Source organism: Antennarius striatus, chromosome 6 (assembly GCF_040054535.1).
Source record: "Antennarius striatus isolate MH-2024 chromosome 6, ASM4005453v1, whole genome shotgun sequence".
NCBI classification, from domain to species: domain Eukaryota; kingdom Metazoa; phylum Chordata; class Actinopteri; order Lophiiformes; family Antennariidae; genus Antennarius; species Antennarius striatus.
This window is the reverse complement of record NC_090781.1, coordinates 13,148,753-13,165,914: the sequence shown is the minus strand read 5'-3', so window position 1 is coordinate 13,165,914 and position 17,162 is coordinate 13,148,753. Positions and strand designations below refer to the sequence as shown.

General features: G+C 40.8%; 1 protein-coding gene across 1 annotated transcript; it reads right to left on the bottom strand.

Moving 5' to 3' along the window:
- Positions 1–4,929: 4,929 nt before the first annotated feature.
- rhbdd1 (rhomboid domain containing 1) lies at positions 4,930–10,467 on the bottom strand. Its single transcript, XM_068317284.1, has 8 exons — positions 10,207–10,467; positions 9,196–9,356; positions 8,207–8,486; positions 7,864–7,996; positions 7,323–7,411; positions 6,937–7,002; positions 5,718–5,861; positions 4,930–5,578 (listed from the first exon to the last, which is right to left on the bottom strand). Exons 2-8 carry the CDS (start codon positions 9,343–9,345, stop codon positions 5,511–5,513), a joined length of 930 nt encoding a protein of 309 aa, XP_068173385.1. The 5' UTR covers positions 9,346–9,356; positions 10,207–10,467; the 3' UTR covers positions 4,930–5,510.
- Positions 10,468–17,162: the final 6,695 nt, after the last annotated feature.

The window sequence follows — 17,162 nt, the reverse complement described above, 5'->3', positions numbered from 1 at the left end:
AAATGCCTCGGGGTGTTTCCCTCATAGGAAGATAATTCAAGATTTTTAAAAAAAAACGCATTCAAAGGCCTGTGAAAAATGATGGGTGGTTTAGGTTCCTTATAGGAATTATCTTGTTGGATGAATAGCTGTTGTTATAACATGCATTAATAAAAACAATGTAATAGAAAAAATGTATTTCATTCCTAATGTTGCATAGAACGTGAAATATTAAGGTAATTTTTTATATTTCTGATGCTTAGTGGTCTAACCAGCACAAGGATTGATTGACTGTAAGTTTAATGTGGTTTTTTTGATTAATACAGGCTTCTTGAATGTAATCGCGTCACTTCCACTCTCAGTTCTATTTGCTGACTATAAAGCTAAATGCAGTTGTATTTCAGCTGTCACTGTGATCTGATATCATAAAGGTGAAACAGCTTTTAACACCAGTGAGGGGTTTGGATTTTCACTTCTTGGGTATGGGTCCCTGGGCTGTCCTTCAAATAGAGGTGTACTCCTACATAGCAGAGTGAGAACAGAACTCTGACAGACTCCATTCACTTCTATAGCAGAACACTAACATGTTGGTAATGTGGGTATATTGTATAACTGATGTGGTAGAACACTCTGTAGTGCTTCATTTCAGCTCAAAACTATGTGACTTTGTGCAAAAATGGGTCACCCAGATTGTGAGATGAATTCTGGAGCTCAAGAACTCTCCAGCTTACTGACAGACATGACAGCATTGATTTGCAGGCAACCCAAGTGGAAATAGACCATCTGAGTTTGTGTGTGCAAGAGAAAGACAGACGTACTGGAGGAAAGAGAGGTATAGGGTGATCAAAACCAAGACTAGATTGTGTGAGATGAATCAAGAAACAGAAACATCAAGGGGAGAGAGAGAGAGGCAGACACACGCATGGAGGCAGAGATGCTGAGAGAAAATGGAAAGTGTCAAAAAAGACGATAGGAGAGTGCAGACACTCTGGAAGAATCAAAACTTAAGTATCCAAAAGCAGTATATAGACACTATGTGATGCAGCAGAGAACAAAAGAGGGAATGTAAGCCAGAGAGATTGCGTGACAATAGCACAGAAGGCAACTGGGTAAAAAAAGAAGTAGAACAGTAAATCTGAACTGATATTTGTTTAAGCGGTGATCGTGATAGTCTTGTTCCAACCCTTCAAGTTGCTGCAGCGGAACTCGTTGAGTGGTGGACAATTCATGTGGAAATCCAGCAAGATGAACTTTGTTCTCTTCAAACTCTGAGGCAGAGTTGTGTGTACTGATTCCATTAAAGCTAACATCTGAAAGGATACATTTGAAGTCTGGTTGGTATTTAAAGTTGTCATTGTCACGAGGATCAAATCTGTCATCACACTGAAAGAGAGATGACTGTACATAGACCCATGGAAGGATGGATAGATATACAGGTATGTATGTACGGATGTATGTATGTATGTATGTACGGATGTATGTATGTATGTATGGATAGATGGAAGGATGGGATGCAGTTATAGTTGTAGTATAGATGTGTTTAGCCCTGTGATGAGCTGGTGATTTGTCCAGAGTAAACCATGTCTACCACCTCATGTCAGACTAAGAACAGAAATACATGGTTCTCTATGAAAATAGGACAATTTTAGCTCACCTGACATTTGTAGATACAGTGGTCCAAACAGATTTTATTAAAAACACAAAGTTTGTTTCACTATATTTAGTGAAATAAAAACTTAAGATAAAAACGGTGCATTGGTTTTGAGTTCACGCACCTGACATTACATCTTTAAGATGCTAGATAAGAGTATAAAACTTAACTTTCACAATTATTTTACACCATACACCTTCATCTATGATTCAACCTCAACAGCTGAAGGCAGGGCAACTTGAATCTTTATCACTGCTGTTGTTATTGTGAGATCATCCTGTCTGATAAACCAGAACAACTGTAGACTCACTCATGGGTGTGGATGTTTTCATACACAAACAGGAAGTACCATTAAGTTCCAGGATGGTGCAGCGAGTGGGGAACAAAGTCAGGATAATTATAAGTAGGAGGGTGAGAGTGAGCTGGGTGTGACGGGGGTAATTTCATGGGATTATTCTGAAAATAGCGTGGCGAGTTCATTTAGTCATCAACAGCAGCGTGAAACTCCAGCAAACGAGTGATTAAGTATTTCTAAAAATTAGCCCTGGGTTGATACCTCTGCACAAGTTAATGTCATTATCCACAAGCCTTTATGAGTTGCCTAGCAGGATTTTAGAAGTATGAAGTTAAGCAGTTCGCTGTTGGGAGCTCTGGCTCCAACTTTTACCAAAAGCCTGTTTGGCTAATGCGACGGTACAGTGGGAGTCTATTGTGATTTTAGTCGGCTGTGGGACATTCAGAGACAAATTGACCTTCATGTTGGATTAGGTGGAGATCAAAGCTGGTATGCAGCACGTGGCAGAGGGGTGTTATGCCTCCACTCAGCTCAGCCACAGAGCTGAGGGGCAATTTTGGTCAACACAAAGTTTTCATCCCACCAACTTGTCCCCGTCTGAGGGCCGTCATGGTGCGTTTGTTCAAAGGCACCCTGTTGGAAGGATTCAGATTAAACATTGTGTCTCGAAGGAGTCTTTGCACTCAGTTCCATACACCATTCTCTGTAAGATTATTTTTTATGCTCTTTGACAGACTTATTGTTCTATTTCATTAACTATGACAATCATTTTCAAATTGTACGGTTTTCCCCATTCATCCGATGGTGGATACAACAGTTGTACTCTAGTAAAACTACATTAAAAAAAACAAAAACAAACTAGTAGTTGGACAGAGTAACAAAACCACTTTACTAGTAAGGACAGGTAAAAATAAATCTCGTCCTGTGTAACAAATTCACACAGTCCAATAGTAATAAATGGCAGTTAGTTCAATGCTAACAATATGGACAATCCCATTGACGGGATAGCGTGTTAGCATTTTTAGCATGACACCTTCCCGGAAGGTAATCTAAAGAACGACAAGTCCTTGTCTGCGCGTCTTTTTGCTGTTCTGTTGACCCAACCGTTCACCGCTCAGGTAACCATGATACTTTTGGTGTTAATCACGTCTAGAATTGCATTGTTTCTTATGGCTGTTAAACTGTTTGGCCCCAGTGACGTATGACGCCCACATGACCACTGAATGCGGAAACTGCTGTGTCGCAGATTTTAAGCTTTTTTGACCAAACGGATGATGCTACACACATAAAATTTATTTTTTCTTCTATTTTTCATAATGATGAGTGACATATATGTCACTTAAAATTAACTTTACTGTCCCCTTAATTAATGAGCATCTGTCCTGCAGACCATGAATTCAACATCTACTGTGTCGTCCGTCTGTCCATCCTGTCATCCCCTCCATCAGTCTCCTGCCGCTGTGATTCGTCCTGTCCTGTTCTCCACTCAGGAGACACACAATCTTCTCAGACGCCGAGTCAGGAAAAGGGATGTACAGTTCCATTGGATCTACTGTAGCAGTTTTAGACCCATGGGGTGATGGGTTGTTGGTTTCTTTGGATCCAATTTAAGCTGTCCTACTCACATCATGCCTCAGGGCTTTAGGAGATTCAGAACCAGCAGTTTTCTTCTTTGACATTGCTTTGGTATCTTTACTTGTAGTTGGTTTTGCTCTCGAAGGGCAACTTCGAAGTTTAGTTTGATGGCATATTAAAGGTCCCATATTATGCTTTTTTGAATGTGTGACAGAAGAGTTCCAGCTAAAATGAAAGGTGTACAAAACTGTGGTGAGACCAGGGATGTTGTCTGGTCTAGAGACAGTGTCACTGAGGAGAGGACAGGAGACAAAGCTGGAGGTAGCAGAGATGAAGATGCTGAGGTTCTCTTTGGGAGTGACCAGGATGGATAGGATCAGGAATGTGTACATCAGAGGGACAGCCATGTATATGTAGACACCTGAAAAAATGTGGCTTTCATAATAAGACATTCAAAGAATGGAGGGGAAATACTCCAATAGAGATGTCTGAATTTAGGATTAAGGACGGAATTTTAGTGTGTGTGTGTGTGTATATATATATATATATATATATATATATATATATATATATATATACACACACCTATACATGTATTCTGAAATTCTGAAATTATAATTATGAAAAAAAATGGGCAAAATTGAGTGACAATCTCAGCAACAGCTCATATGAGAAAATACTCAGGGGGCTGAATGTGCATTGACAGATCCATGTACGCGTTCTTCTGACTGTCGGGTGTTATTAAACTAACATACCCTGGATATGAGCACATACATCACTTCAGCTCCTTTGCCTCTCCCTATTTCATGCATTAGTGTTACTGCTTTAAGGTTCCTGTGGTTGTTTTAACAGACAAACGTTTGATGTTTAACTTTACTGCCAGTGGTAGAGGTACAAATTAATGTTAAATGTTGATAACCAGAAACGATCAATTCTTGTGAACATCTAAATTTCTGAATAAAGAATTGTCTCACAACAACAAATTGATTTAACTGTGACTTCCAGTCCGTAAGAACTACTTTTGTCATGTGTGTGTGTGTATATATATTATATATATGTATGTATGTATTTATGAATATTTAGTGATTTTCAATGGACATTAATACAGTAATTCACCTTCTACCTTCACTTCTGCCTGAGGCTATCCCATTGATTTCTCAGTGTTTTAAGTTTACTGATAGGTTGAAAACCTGCTCAAATCTGTTTAATCAGCTTTCAGGATCAGTTTCAGTTTTCGACTAAGACAAACTCACAAGGTATGGTCTATCACAACCAGATGTGATTAAATATAAACCTGAACTGACACAAACTATTCTACGTTTGACAAGTCTGGATTAGTCATTGCTTGGGATCATGTGGTCTGGAAGATCAAACGCAGTGAGCATTTCATATTTCGTGCACATGTATGTGATTATTTTAAGATATCTCAAACTGAACTTTCATCTCCACTCAATTTATTAGAACAGGTTTGTAAAATCTAATTACGATAACTACATCAAGAACTAACCAGAGGTATGCATGGAGGAAAAAAGTGCACTTGTCCTTTTGTCTGTTTTCACAAACACAATTCGTTTTTTAACAACATTTCCATAAATGTGATACAATATATCAAAGTCACAACTTAAAAAGTTGGAACAAAAGAAAATGATCTGAGAAACGTATAACTCTCAACTTTCCCCTTAACCCCTTCTGAAAGCTGCAAATCACAACACAGTATCTGGGTAGTGTTAGTGTGGCTTCCATAGCTTCCATGAACTCTTTGGTAACACTCAAAGTCCTATTAACACAACAGCGAGCAAATGCACGCATGTATGCACGCACACACGCACGCACACACACACGCACACTAACACACACACAGCAGAATAGCAGCTAATTGTGTCTGCCTGTGTCAGAACGCTTCTCCTCAGCTGGTGGAAGCATTGTTTGGATCCGGCCCGTCGTCTGTCTTGTCATCTAAATCTTTTTCTTCACCTGTCTGGCAGATCAGCTATCAAACCTCCCGAGTCATCACCTGATTCCCTCCCCAGAGTGCCTGAAACCGTAGGGAGGAGGATTTCCCCTGTGGCTGGTTTGTCCTGTTAAAAAAACCATTATCAAATCAGTCCACTTTGGACTTTAACTTACTTTTATCTTGAGTGAGCTTCAATTGGTAATGGATTTAGAATGAGGTGTCACTCAAGCCACTGCTCATTAATTAATACTCTCATCCCATACCTCTGTCATTCAGGCTGTTTCTAATTGCTGCCTCCAGCTGCTCTTCCTCTGTCAGCCCTCCTGTGTAAGACCTTGTAGGATATGCAGTGCGGTCGGGCGCATACTGATGGTATCCTGAGTATCCTCTTCGAGCACCACTGTAGCCTGCAGACACACACGATATTTAAATTTAATACAATATTAGAGGTAAAGATTGGTACATTCTTTCTTTCTCTTTCAATAGATCTTTTCAAGAATCAGAAATTGTCAATATCCTTCCAATTAAGATGTCAGTCTTTAGAAACAGGTCACAAACATCTAATTTAAATGTGATTCAAACCGTAGTATAAATAATCTTGTTGCATTTTTGGTCAGGCATGATTGAATCCATATTTGATACACTTGTGACTATTTCAGCAGCAGGATGGCTTATGTTGTCTGACTAAAAACAAAATGAAGTGTTCACGGTTATGAAAGAATATGTCATCTAGAGCAACGGGACAGCTCATGGGTGTTTGACAGCTTTTGCAGAGTTAGCAAGAAATTTCAAGAGGCATTAGCTGTCCACGTGTTTATTAGAAATATTTTTCTTTTGACAATTCCTCCACTGTCATCATTCAACCCATTCCTCCCTGATGGATACCTGGGGCTAAACCCTGAGCTAATCTGGCTGCAGAAAAACAATCATAACTTTAATAATTATTGAAAATAACTCACATGAAGCTCCAAATATATTTCTCCTTCACATAAAAATGAGTGATCAACATATAATAAAGCATAGTTTTTTTTTAAAGTCAATATTGACAGACACTATAAATTTGTCATCCAGTTCTGGTTCTGTGTTGGTAGAGAAAGGTAAATGGCGAAAGACTGAAGAGGGGAGGCAGGGGGCAAGTCTGAGGGGGGCATGTCTTACCCTCAGTTAGTTGAGCCTCATCCATCTGGCAACAGGCAGAGGGATGGTCTATCGTTCAGTGGTGGATGGAATCTCCAATGATCTATCCAACTTTACATATCTCCACAACATTTGTCCTAAATTCTTCAAATTCTGTGCTATCACTGTTGGAATCGACCACATGCACATCTTGCTTACCACGCCTATAGGCGGTGGCAATAATTCAGGTCATCTGTAGAGTGACGTGAATTATAACGCCTCCAGGCAGGATACAGGGGGAAAGGGTTCTTTTACTGAATGATCAAAGTAAGCTAATAAGGAACCCACATTCGGTGCTTGTGTTACCTGATGAGCCTGAAGACGAGTAGTACGAACCGGACTGGGAGCGAAATCCGTTTGATGTCACAAAACCTGGTGACAATATATAGAAACAACGTAATACAAACAGAGCATCGTTAATGAGTTCTTAGTGTAAATGCACATCACGGATCAATACTGAGACACATAGACCTGCACATGGAGTTAAGCTACCGCATTAGAATACTTCTATCTCCTATGCTAGTGTCGCTTACGAAACTAACATTGTTGCTGAAAATAAGAGCTGCCAAGAGGTGACAGTTCCTGAGGCTCTACCTTTAAATAGTTTAAGACGATGGTTTGCACATACTGCAGGGGTCTAAGTTACCAACACTACAGTTGCAGAAGCAGGTAGCAGTCAGATAAATTCAGACCTGCACACTTCTTCATAACGGCCTTCAGCGGTCCAGCTGTGTAGAGCAGACCAACCAGGATACCCGCCAAGTGACCAATGAAAGACGTCCTGTGGCAAAGAACAGAAAGTACAGGAACAGTGTCACCTGCTGGATCTCTACTGGCATGACGCAATGTGAAAGGAAAACCAAAGCTGCTGCATAGTACTCTTCTCATCTGTATTTCTGTGACACAGCCGATTCTATTCATTCTGGCATCCAACACTTCTTTTGTCTGAGGATAACTCCAGCCATTAAAATTTACTGTTTCCTAAAGAATCATCAGTTTAGTTTAATGGTTCTTTGCTCTGAACAAAAAAAATATATGTAATGGTACACACAATAGGCCTGTTTTAAAAGTATTACTTAAAGATAAGCAAGGGCTATCCTATTAAGAACAGAAATATTGAAGCTGACAGCACTACAGTCTTGCTGCTACATGAGTATTCTGATTACACTGATTTACAATATGTCTGAAAGCTCATGAATCAAAAGCCTGCAAAACAGATTTCTGGTAACTCACCCAGGTGCTGTTATGTGGATCAGCACTAGTTCCACCCAACTAGCATATTTGTTAGCCACAGGTATACCACTTATATAGGTCATGCCTCCAGGGTGGTAATGGTTATTCACAACCTTCAGCGCAAACAAGACCCCTGTAAACACAATTATGTGAATAAAGATGACTATACAGGTGGGCTAGGACACATTCCAGCAGTATGGTCAGACAAAAAAAACCCATGCAATTAAGTCATTATAATTTTTAATATTCAGTCTATGTTGGAGATGTAGATTTACATAAGTTATTTATACCATCTGAAGCTCCTCTCACTACGACACTACCTTTGAGGGGTTTTGTGGAGTACCTGAAAAGCCAACAGCACAAGTCATGCTGTAGGACTGATCCTCTGTAAGCTCTGTTAACGCTGCCTCCAGCAGCAGGTAGACCACACCGGTGAGCAGAGAGAACACAGACAGCATGTAAGCGAACCAGGCTCCACCCAGCCGTCTCTCCAGCTTGATGCCTTTCCAGAGGAAGGACACCATATTGAAGTAGAGGTGCCAGTCGTCTGCATGGTGCAGTGGAGACAGAAGGAGGCGGCGCCAGTCTTTGAGCCAGTACGCCTGCTGGACACTTACACACGCCTCAGAACCAGAAAGATGGTAGTATTCATATTAGTACTCATATTATCAAAATCTTATACAGTGCGCCCCCGCGCATCAATGCTCGCAACTTCATGTCATTGTGGATTTTTGGTAGGCAGTCACGTGATACCGTACGCACAATCTATTGGCTGACAGCATCCGGAAGTGCATGGCGTTCCGTGAGTCTCAGACTTACGTGAGACACAAAAGTGCTTTGAACAGTCTATTAGAGTGTTGGAAAAGGTAATGCAGATAGAAGGTGGTTTAATATCAGTATGGGGAGGATTCATAATTGTTTAAATTATCGTAAATAATAAGATGAATAGTTTGAGGCAATATTGTGGGATTCGTTATTTGCGTGTGGTTCCCAGAACGCATTAAGCGCGAGGAACGAGGGTGCACTGTAGTACAAGACTATAGGGGGTTTGTGTGTTATAGTGTTGTTTATATAGTTTGATTTAGAGCAAAGGAAGGCAGTATATTGTAACTTTGAATAAGACACAAGCAACAATCTTTGGTGTTTTTGTGGAAAAAATTGGTTAATAATGGAAGGATTTCAATCCTCTTAATGATCAGTTATTCATTATAAATTCAGCCCTTTCCACCAATTATTACTTTAATTGTGACCACTGTGTGTGTTTTCTAAAAGTGTCTGAATAATAAATGTTTGCATTATTAGTTCTAAAGTAGTACTACATTGGTGCATTACCTGCATCAGTGGAGCTGCGGGAAACAGGTACAGATACACATTGAGTCCCAGGACAGCCAGGGTGACGGGGGGAATGTTGTCCAGACCCACTTGGAACAGCTGGGAGGCCAGGAGCATCAATCCCAGAGATCCCCTCTGTCGGTTCCGCATATTGACAACAACTGAGAAGCAAAAACAAGGAGGTCACACATTTCATTACATTTGATTGTCAAGACTAAACAATTAAAGACGATTGTGCTTTTGGTTGTAGGTAAGCACATCACAAACTCTCTGGAAAAACAAGACAATGTCTTAGTTTCATTCTCTTCTGTTAACAATCAGAGCATCAGGACTTAAATCTGTAAACTGTGTTCTGTCATCCAGCTGGCCCATTTGAAGCAGAAAACAATAGTTCTGGTGGTTCAGAGAAGGATCTTCTTTTCCTTTCGGCTTTTCCCTTCAGGGGTCGCCACAGCGAATCACTTGCCTCCATCTAACCCTGTCTTCTGCATCCTCTTCTCTCACACCAACTACCTTCATGTCCTCTTTCACTACATCCATAAACCTCCTCTTTGGTCTTCCTCTAGGCCTCCTGCCTGGCAGTTCAAAACTCAGCATCCTTCTACCAATATATTCACTATCTCTCCTCTGGACATGTCCAAACCATCTCAGTCTGGCCTCTCTGACTTTATCTCCAAAACCTCTAACATGTGCTGTCCCTCTGATGTACTCATTCCTGATCCTATCCATCCTGAGATCAGGAATGAGTACATGGTTCTCTGGTTCAGAGAAGGATATAGAGCTTTATCAAACGTGGCCCATAAATATACATTTCAAACAATTTTAGCAACAGACACAACCGGAACTTTTTAGTTTCGTTTTCAAGACCTAAGAAAATTAATTAGCTAGTTACTACACTTCAAAAATCGTGGTAGCTGTCGCCTTTGTGCTGATCCTCTACATCCGTGGAGGTGCTATTCAGGTAGCCACACATTCACAAACATGATAAACATGAAACATGGGAAACAGTACCGTGAAGACAAAGCGTTCCGTCTGGTCCACAGCAGGGAGCCTCTCTTCAAACTTACTGTACAGTCGCCCTCTTCTGCTAGTCGCTAATGCTAACGTCTACACGTTAAACTCCGGTCTAGTGGCGCCTCGGTGAATCCAGGCACAATTTACGTCTGACTTCTGTGCTGTTTAGACCTTAAGGACCCGCCAGCAGAATGTATGTCTTCATATGTCGTCACTTTTCTGGAACACACTCGGCTCAAGTCGACAGCGTTGAGTCAATCGTCACGTGATCACAATAAAACTCGTAGTCTGCGCATGCGTACTACCGGTTTCCACATCGTGCAATTTGTGCACTATGTATGGATTACAAACACATGCATACAGGATGAGGAAACGCCTAGAAGTAAATTGTACACAATTAATGAAATAAGATTTTCTTTTTTGTTTCTGTGAGTGCAATAATGGTCTCATGAGGCATAAAATGCCAGAGTTTTTCAAAGAGGTCCTCGTGAAGTTTTTTTCTGAGAACATACAATGAGTAAAAATTTTGTCCTTGACCAAAAATGAATGAATTTATCTACCGATCTTATTTCTTATCAAGGGCTTCAAAAATGCAGATATTTTCAAATAAGTGTCAGATACTAATTGAAAACTAAATGTCAATTAAAATAGATAGAAAACCATCTCATTTACTCATCTTTCACGATTTATTTTTGATTTCTGAGAAAAATCTTAAATTAACACGGATATGAACGGATGAGTTTTGCAGACTTTTATGAATATCATTATGATTACACCCTACATAAAGATATTTATCATATATTTATCATTTAATTTATTTAAATAATGTTTTTCTTCTTATTTTTAGATTGGAAGATGTCGCTGCTGTCAGTGGCTTTGAATCAGCCTCTTCTCCATGATTATTCTGCCTATAGACACTTTTTTTTATTTTTATTTTATATACTGGAATGATCCCCTAGAGAAATGATGCCCCAACCACAGTAGTCACCAATTAACCTTTAAATAGATAATTAATGGATTGCTGATATTCCAGTATTCTAACTCCTACCTATACTTTTATTTTTAATACTGCAATAAGATTTATGGGAAGTTGCTAATGATTTACATCATTAGAAGTTTACTTTTCACTTAATGGATAAAAATTTTTTATTTCAATGAAGATGAGTAAAGAATCACAACATTGATTTACCGATTTACCGCAAACTGTGTTGATTTTGAATGTTTTCCAGCAGCTGTGTGAATTCTCCCTGAGTTCTCCAGCTTCATCTCAATACCAAAAACATACACTGCACATGACTCTAATTTCCCATTGCCTGAACGTGAGTGTGATTGGTTGTTTGTCTTTCATGTGGTCCTGTGATAACCTGGTGACTTGTCCAGGGTGTACCTCACACTCAATGTCACCTCAGATTGGCTCGAAACATCTCTAAACAGGAGGAGCTGCGCCCCCTAGTGGTGCAGAGCATGAGGTGGCTCGCCTGTGACTGGACGTCGTCCTGTCTCAGGAACCGGAGCCCCTGTTAGAGAGCCCCTCCTCATCGAGGTGCCGCCCTCCAGTGGCCACAGTCGGAACTTTCAAAAGCCACGAGAAATTGTTCAATTATGTCTACAGATTACACTTCCATCCATGTCTGCTTTGATGCGTTGAAGCTGATTACATCCCGCTTCAAAGCGGTGATGTATTGTAATTGTCAGCGTTTGTGTCTTCGTCCGTCCGTCTGTTCGTTAGTCCACCAAATATCTTCGTAACCGTTGCAGATAGAAAGATGAAACAAAAAGCACATTTCTTGAGGGGCAAAGGCGATGAAAATGAGATGATGACCTTGACCTTGATAAAATTAGGTCATGGTCAAATTTTTAACTTTTGTACACTCAGGAACTGGATAAGATAGAAAGACGAGGGAGAAGACCAGTGTAAGACCATAGATCAAAGCTAGTGCTTTGATTTATGAAAGTAGGTCAGAGCACTGGCTTTGATCTTTGCAAGCAGATCGGTAAAAAGTTTAATTCAGGGGTGTCGCAGGATATTGCAGTCTCTGACTACATTGGTTCTTGTTGTATAATGTACACGCAGAATTGTTAATGTTTTACTTACATCTAATTCAAGAATATATGCTCAACACTTTCTAATTTACTCTTAGATGCCATATTTAATTCTGAGTGAATCAGCACAAATTCAAGTAACTATCGTCTTTAAAAACATGACAATCGGTTCGTTCTGAACAGAAACAATATCACTGTTTATCATTTCCAGTTTTAATCCCAAGAAATGATGTACCTGAACTGGTTAGAACAAAAAAATATAATTCCCAAACCGGTTAATCATGTTCCTTGTGAATACAAATAGATGGATGGATAGATAGATAGATAGATAGATAGATAGATAGATAGATAGATAGATAGATAGATAGATAGATAGATAGATAGATAGATAGATAGATAGATAGATAGATAGATAGATAGATAGATAGATAGATAGATAGATAGATAGATAGATAGATAGATAGATAGATAGATAGATAGATAGATAGATAGATAGAAGATATTTCCTCTTCATTGCAACAATAAATAAACTAAAACTAAACTGTAAGAACTGCCCCTCCCTCTGCTCAGAGCTGTGAGCACACTAAGTGCAGACAGCAAGGCACAGAGGAGCCGGTTCTCGTCGTTCACCTCAAAGAGCCGGCTCTCAGGACCGTCACTTTTGCGACCGACATCACTAGACGTTACCTCTAGATCAGCGGTCCCCAATCATTAATTCTCATTATTGTAATAATTATTATTTGATTGACTTGTTCATCCTTTTATTGGAAATGATCAGCATTTCTCAAAAGTTAAAGTCAAGCAACGAAGAATCCCTTAAAACCACGCAACACAAAAAAATATAAACTAAAAATTTTTACTCTTCAGTATAACAATAAATAAACTAAAACTAAACTATAAGAACTGCCCTCCCTCCTCTGCTCAGCGCAGTGAGCGCATTAAGCGCAGACACTGAGGCACAGAGGAGCCGTTTCCCGTCATTCATTTCAAAGTGAACGAGCCGTTACTTTCGTGACCGACTGATTGATTCACCGATTTATTCATCGATTCATTCATCGATTGATTCACCGATTGATTCACCGACTGATCATTCACGATCGACTTTGTTGCAGCCTGACTGCCGCTTGGGCCACGATGAAGGTCTGCCAGACGGACAGCTCAGCTTCCTAGTAGTGATGTCCGATTTGTTCTGGCGCTCTTTACGATGTGAAGCACTGCTTCAGACATGGAGAAACGAAGTGACTGGTGACGTTTGGCACACAAGTGTGCCGAAACACTAAGCGCCCCATTCACCAGGTGACACACCGGCGCTCCATTCACCAGGTGAAACAGAGTATTAGTCAATGGGTGATCTGAGACACCGGCCAGTCCCAGATGTGTTAGAATGGATGAAACAGCGCATAGTAGGGCGTTAAGCTCGCTCATCTTAATTCCCCACACCAACAAATCAGAAAAACACTAAGTTTCATCTGAGAGTGGCAGTACATCAGCCAGCATGAATGAATGAAACGGGGCAGTATCCCGCAAAATAGTCACCGGCACTTTATCAGCTACTTTCCCAGTTAATGAAACAACCCCCCGAGTCACAAACGGTTTAAAACAGGAATCAACGTACACGATTACCTCCGATTTAGGTAAATACTCAGGTGGGGATGCAGTGTTGATGAAACCCACACCTGCTTCAGTTTTAGCAGTTTTGTGCTGGCCTTTTCTCTTGGGGTGGAGGCTACGGGGCTCCTCCTCCTAGTTCAAGAGCCCTGATACAGAGATGCATGGCTTGCACTTCAAGCTATGTATTCCTATTCTCCACCGAAAAAACAACAACCCGTCACCGAACTCACCCAGAACGAAGTGCGACAAGAAGACGGACGAGCCCAGTAGTGATGGGAATTCGGGCTCTTTTTAGAGACCTGTTCATGTACTGCAGCTATGTGCATAACTGCCGCCCCTCCCCACTCTGCTCAGTGCGATGAAACTGAGACCGTTACTTTCGCGACCGACTCTGAGAGCCGGCTCTTCACAACCAACTCTGAGAGCCGGCTCTTCATGACCGAATTTGAGAGCAAGCTGTTTGTGACCGGCTGTGAGACCATTACATTTGTGACCGACTTTGAGAGCCGGCTCTTCATGACCGACTTTGAGAGCTGGCTCTTCGCAACCGGCTCTGAGAGCCGGCTCTTCACGACCGACTTTGAGAGCTGGCTCTTCGCAACCAGCTCTGAGAGCCGGCTCTTCACGACCGACTCTGAGGGCCGGCTCTGAGAGCCGTTACGTTCGCGACCGACTTTGAGAGCCGGCTCTTCGCGACCGGCTCTGAGAGCCAGCTCTTCACGACCGACTCTAAGGGCCGGCTCTTTGCAACCGGCTCTGAGAGCCGGCTCTTCACGACCGACTTTGAGAGCTGGCTCTTCGCAACCAGCTCTGAGAGCCGGCTCTTCACGACCGACTCTGAGGGCCGGCTCTTTGCAACCGGCTCTGAGAGCCGGCTCTTCGCGACCGGCTCTGAGAGCTGGCTCTTCGCAACCAGCTCTAAGACCCGTTACGTTCGCAACCAACTTTGAGTGCCCGCTCTTCGCGACCGGCTTTGAGACCCTTTACGTTTTCATAATGTTATTTATATATCAAATTGTATAGTAATGAAACATATCAAAGAAAGGTAAAAGAAAGAAGCAAACACGAAAAAGAAAGAAGTTTATGGGACCGTAACTCGTACCATAGGCAATGGAACTCAAATTAAGTGAAAAATTAATGAATACAGTAAACTAAAATAAAAAGCACATTACAATTAAAGTATAAAAACAATAAAGATAAGAATTTTTATCCTTTGTGGTGGTGAGCAGTTGTGTTAAGTACGATCCTGTGACGCTCTTATTTTGGAACTTCCTGTTGTACCCGGAAGTGGTCACATGTAAATATAATACGCTTGCCCTATTGAGTGCGACATGCGTAATGTGCCTGTGTTCAATAGAGTGTTCAAGTGAGCGTAGCGGGATCCCGTTCAATAAAGAAGGGAAAAACGTATTTCGTTCCGCTTATCATTCGCCACGCAGATTCCGGATGAGCAAGTCTGGTATCGTAACAAGTTGGCATACGTGAATGTTGGAGAGGGAGGGGAGGAGGAGGATGGATGTTACTGCTTTTGCTTCGTTCGACTTCCAAATTTTATTCGACCTCTAAGACAAAAACATTCTGAATTATTTGGTCGAATTCCGATTTGTTCGATGTCTAAAGCGTTCGAAAACCAAGGTTTGCTTGTAGTTTGCTGTCACTTCTTCTACAGCCGAGGAAGAAGACTCCTTGGCCGAATCCCTGGGATCACCAGTGCCCCCTACCAATGAGGCATGACATAATCGTGTCTTATGTAGTGCCTTGTCACGGCTGAACTCAAAGACGTTACACTCATAAAGTTGTTGACAAAAAACACTGTACATTATATACATGAGAAAGAACAGAAATAGAATAGAAAGCCTTTTATTGTCACTATACATGGTATAATGAGATTTGGGCAATTCCTTGCAGTGCAATAATTTACAGTAGAAAAGAGTAAAAATACATACAAATACAAGTATATACAGTCATTACGCTTCTGATTGTTTACAGGTATACACATCGAATTCACAAGAAGCACCATGCCCAGCACGGCGTATTGCATGTGCCCGATTGAGAAATTTCAAAGTATGTGTGTGTGTGTGTGTTGGGGGGGCATCAGTGGGTGTTTGAGTTTAGATGTGTGATTAGCTAAATTATGGAAATTTAGTTCATAGAGCAAACGTGTTTGAACATTTTAATAGCGACATATAGAGAGATAGCATTACAGTCTCACTGTATAGCATACCAGCACAGCTAGCCGAGCCATTGATCAACCCATGGTGAGGCTCGTCTGGCTGGTGCCCCACCACAGGTCTCTTCTCAGTATTCGGCGTTAAATGTGAAATTCAGCAATTTTGAGTAAAAATAACCTAAAATTGGTGATTTTGAATAAAAATAACTTTATAATACTCATCATTGGATAAATATAACCATTGAATATATTTCTTCCAGTTTTCATTTTTTTTCTCTCATTATGACACAGCTCTGAATGTCAGATTTTTATGGTATTTGAGTTACATCTACTTACAACCTACAAAGAAGACATTACATCTTTCACACTGTTGAAGTAACATGTTTTGAGTCACGTTTTGAGTCAAAATAAAATCAGCTGAAATAAAAATTTGTTAATACATTATCTTGGAATTTGTTTGTGATGTCATGTGCTGTTTGAAAGGACCGGTGCGGTTTTGTTGAACATGATGTTAAGCAGGGTTATATCTCCTGTGGTGACTAAATAGTCTTTGAAATCAATTAGGAACACGTGTACTGAATTTCCTATTTAATTATTCAGCGACACAGCTCCGCACTGGGATCACATTTCTCCCTTCACAAGTGTGAGTTTTGGTTGGACGTGAGTCGTGTGTTCACAAGCAGCTCCAGAACCCTCGATCATTCACATGAAAAGAGTTTCGTACACGCGTAGCCATGTTTGTGTACCTCCCGCCTCCAATGATCTTGAGGTTGAGCTGGTTGAGAGGCTGTTGCTATAGTAACAGCGGCGGACGGAATATTTAGTCGAGTAATTGATAGTCGGACAGCTCACCACCGGAGAGCTGGTGATTCTCTTCAAAATAAAAGCGTAGGGTTAGCGCATCGGCTACAAATAAATGAATTAAAAATATATATAACTAATGTGAGGATGTATGAATGGAATATTATAGAAAATACACGATTATAGATGTCCCAGTGGTTATAGATGCGGTTATATCAACACTATACACTACTTCCAGCCACTATATTGCGGTTATGTTATGTGTCGCCGTGCTCCTTCAATTAGTGTTTTATTTTGAAAGTTATAAGCGGAAACACGGTTTGTCCGG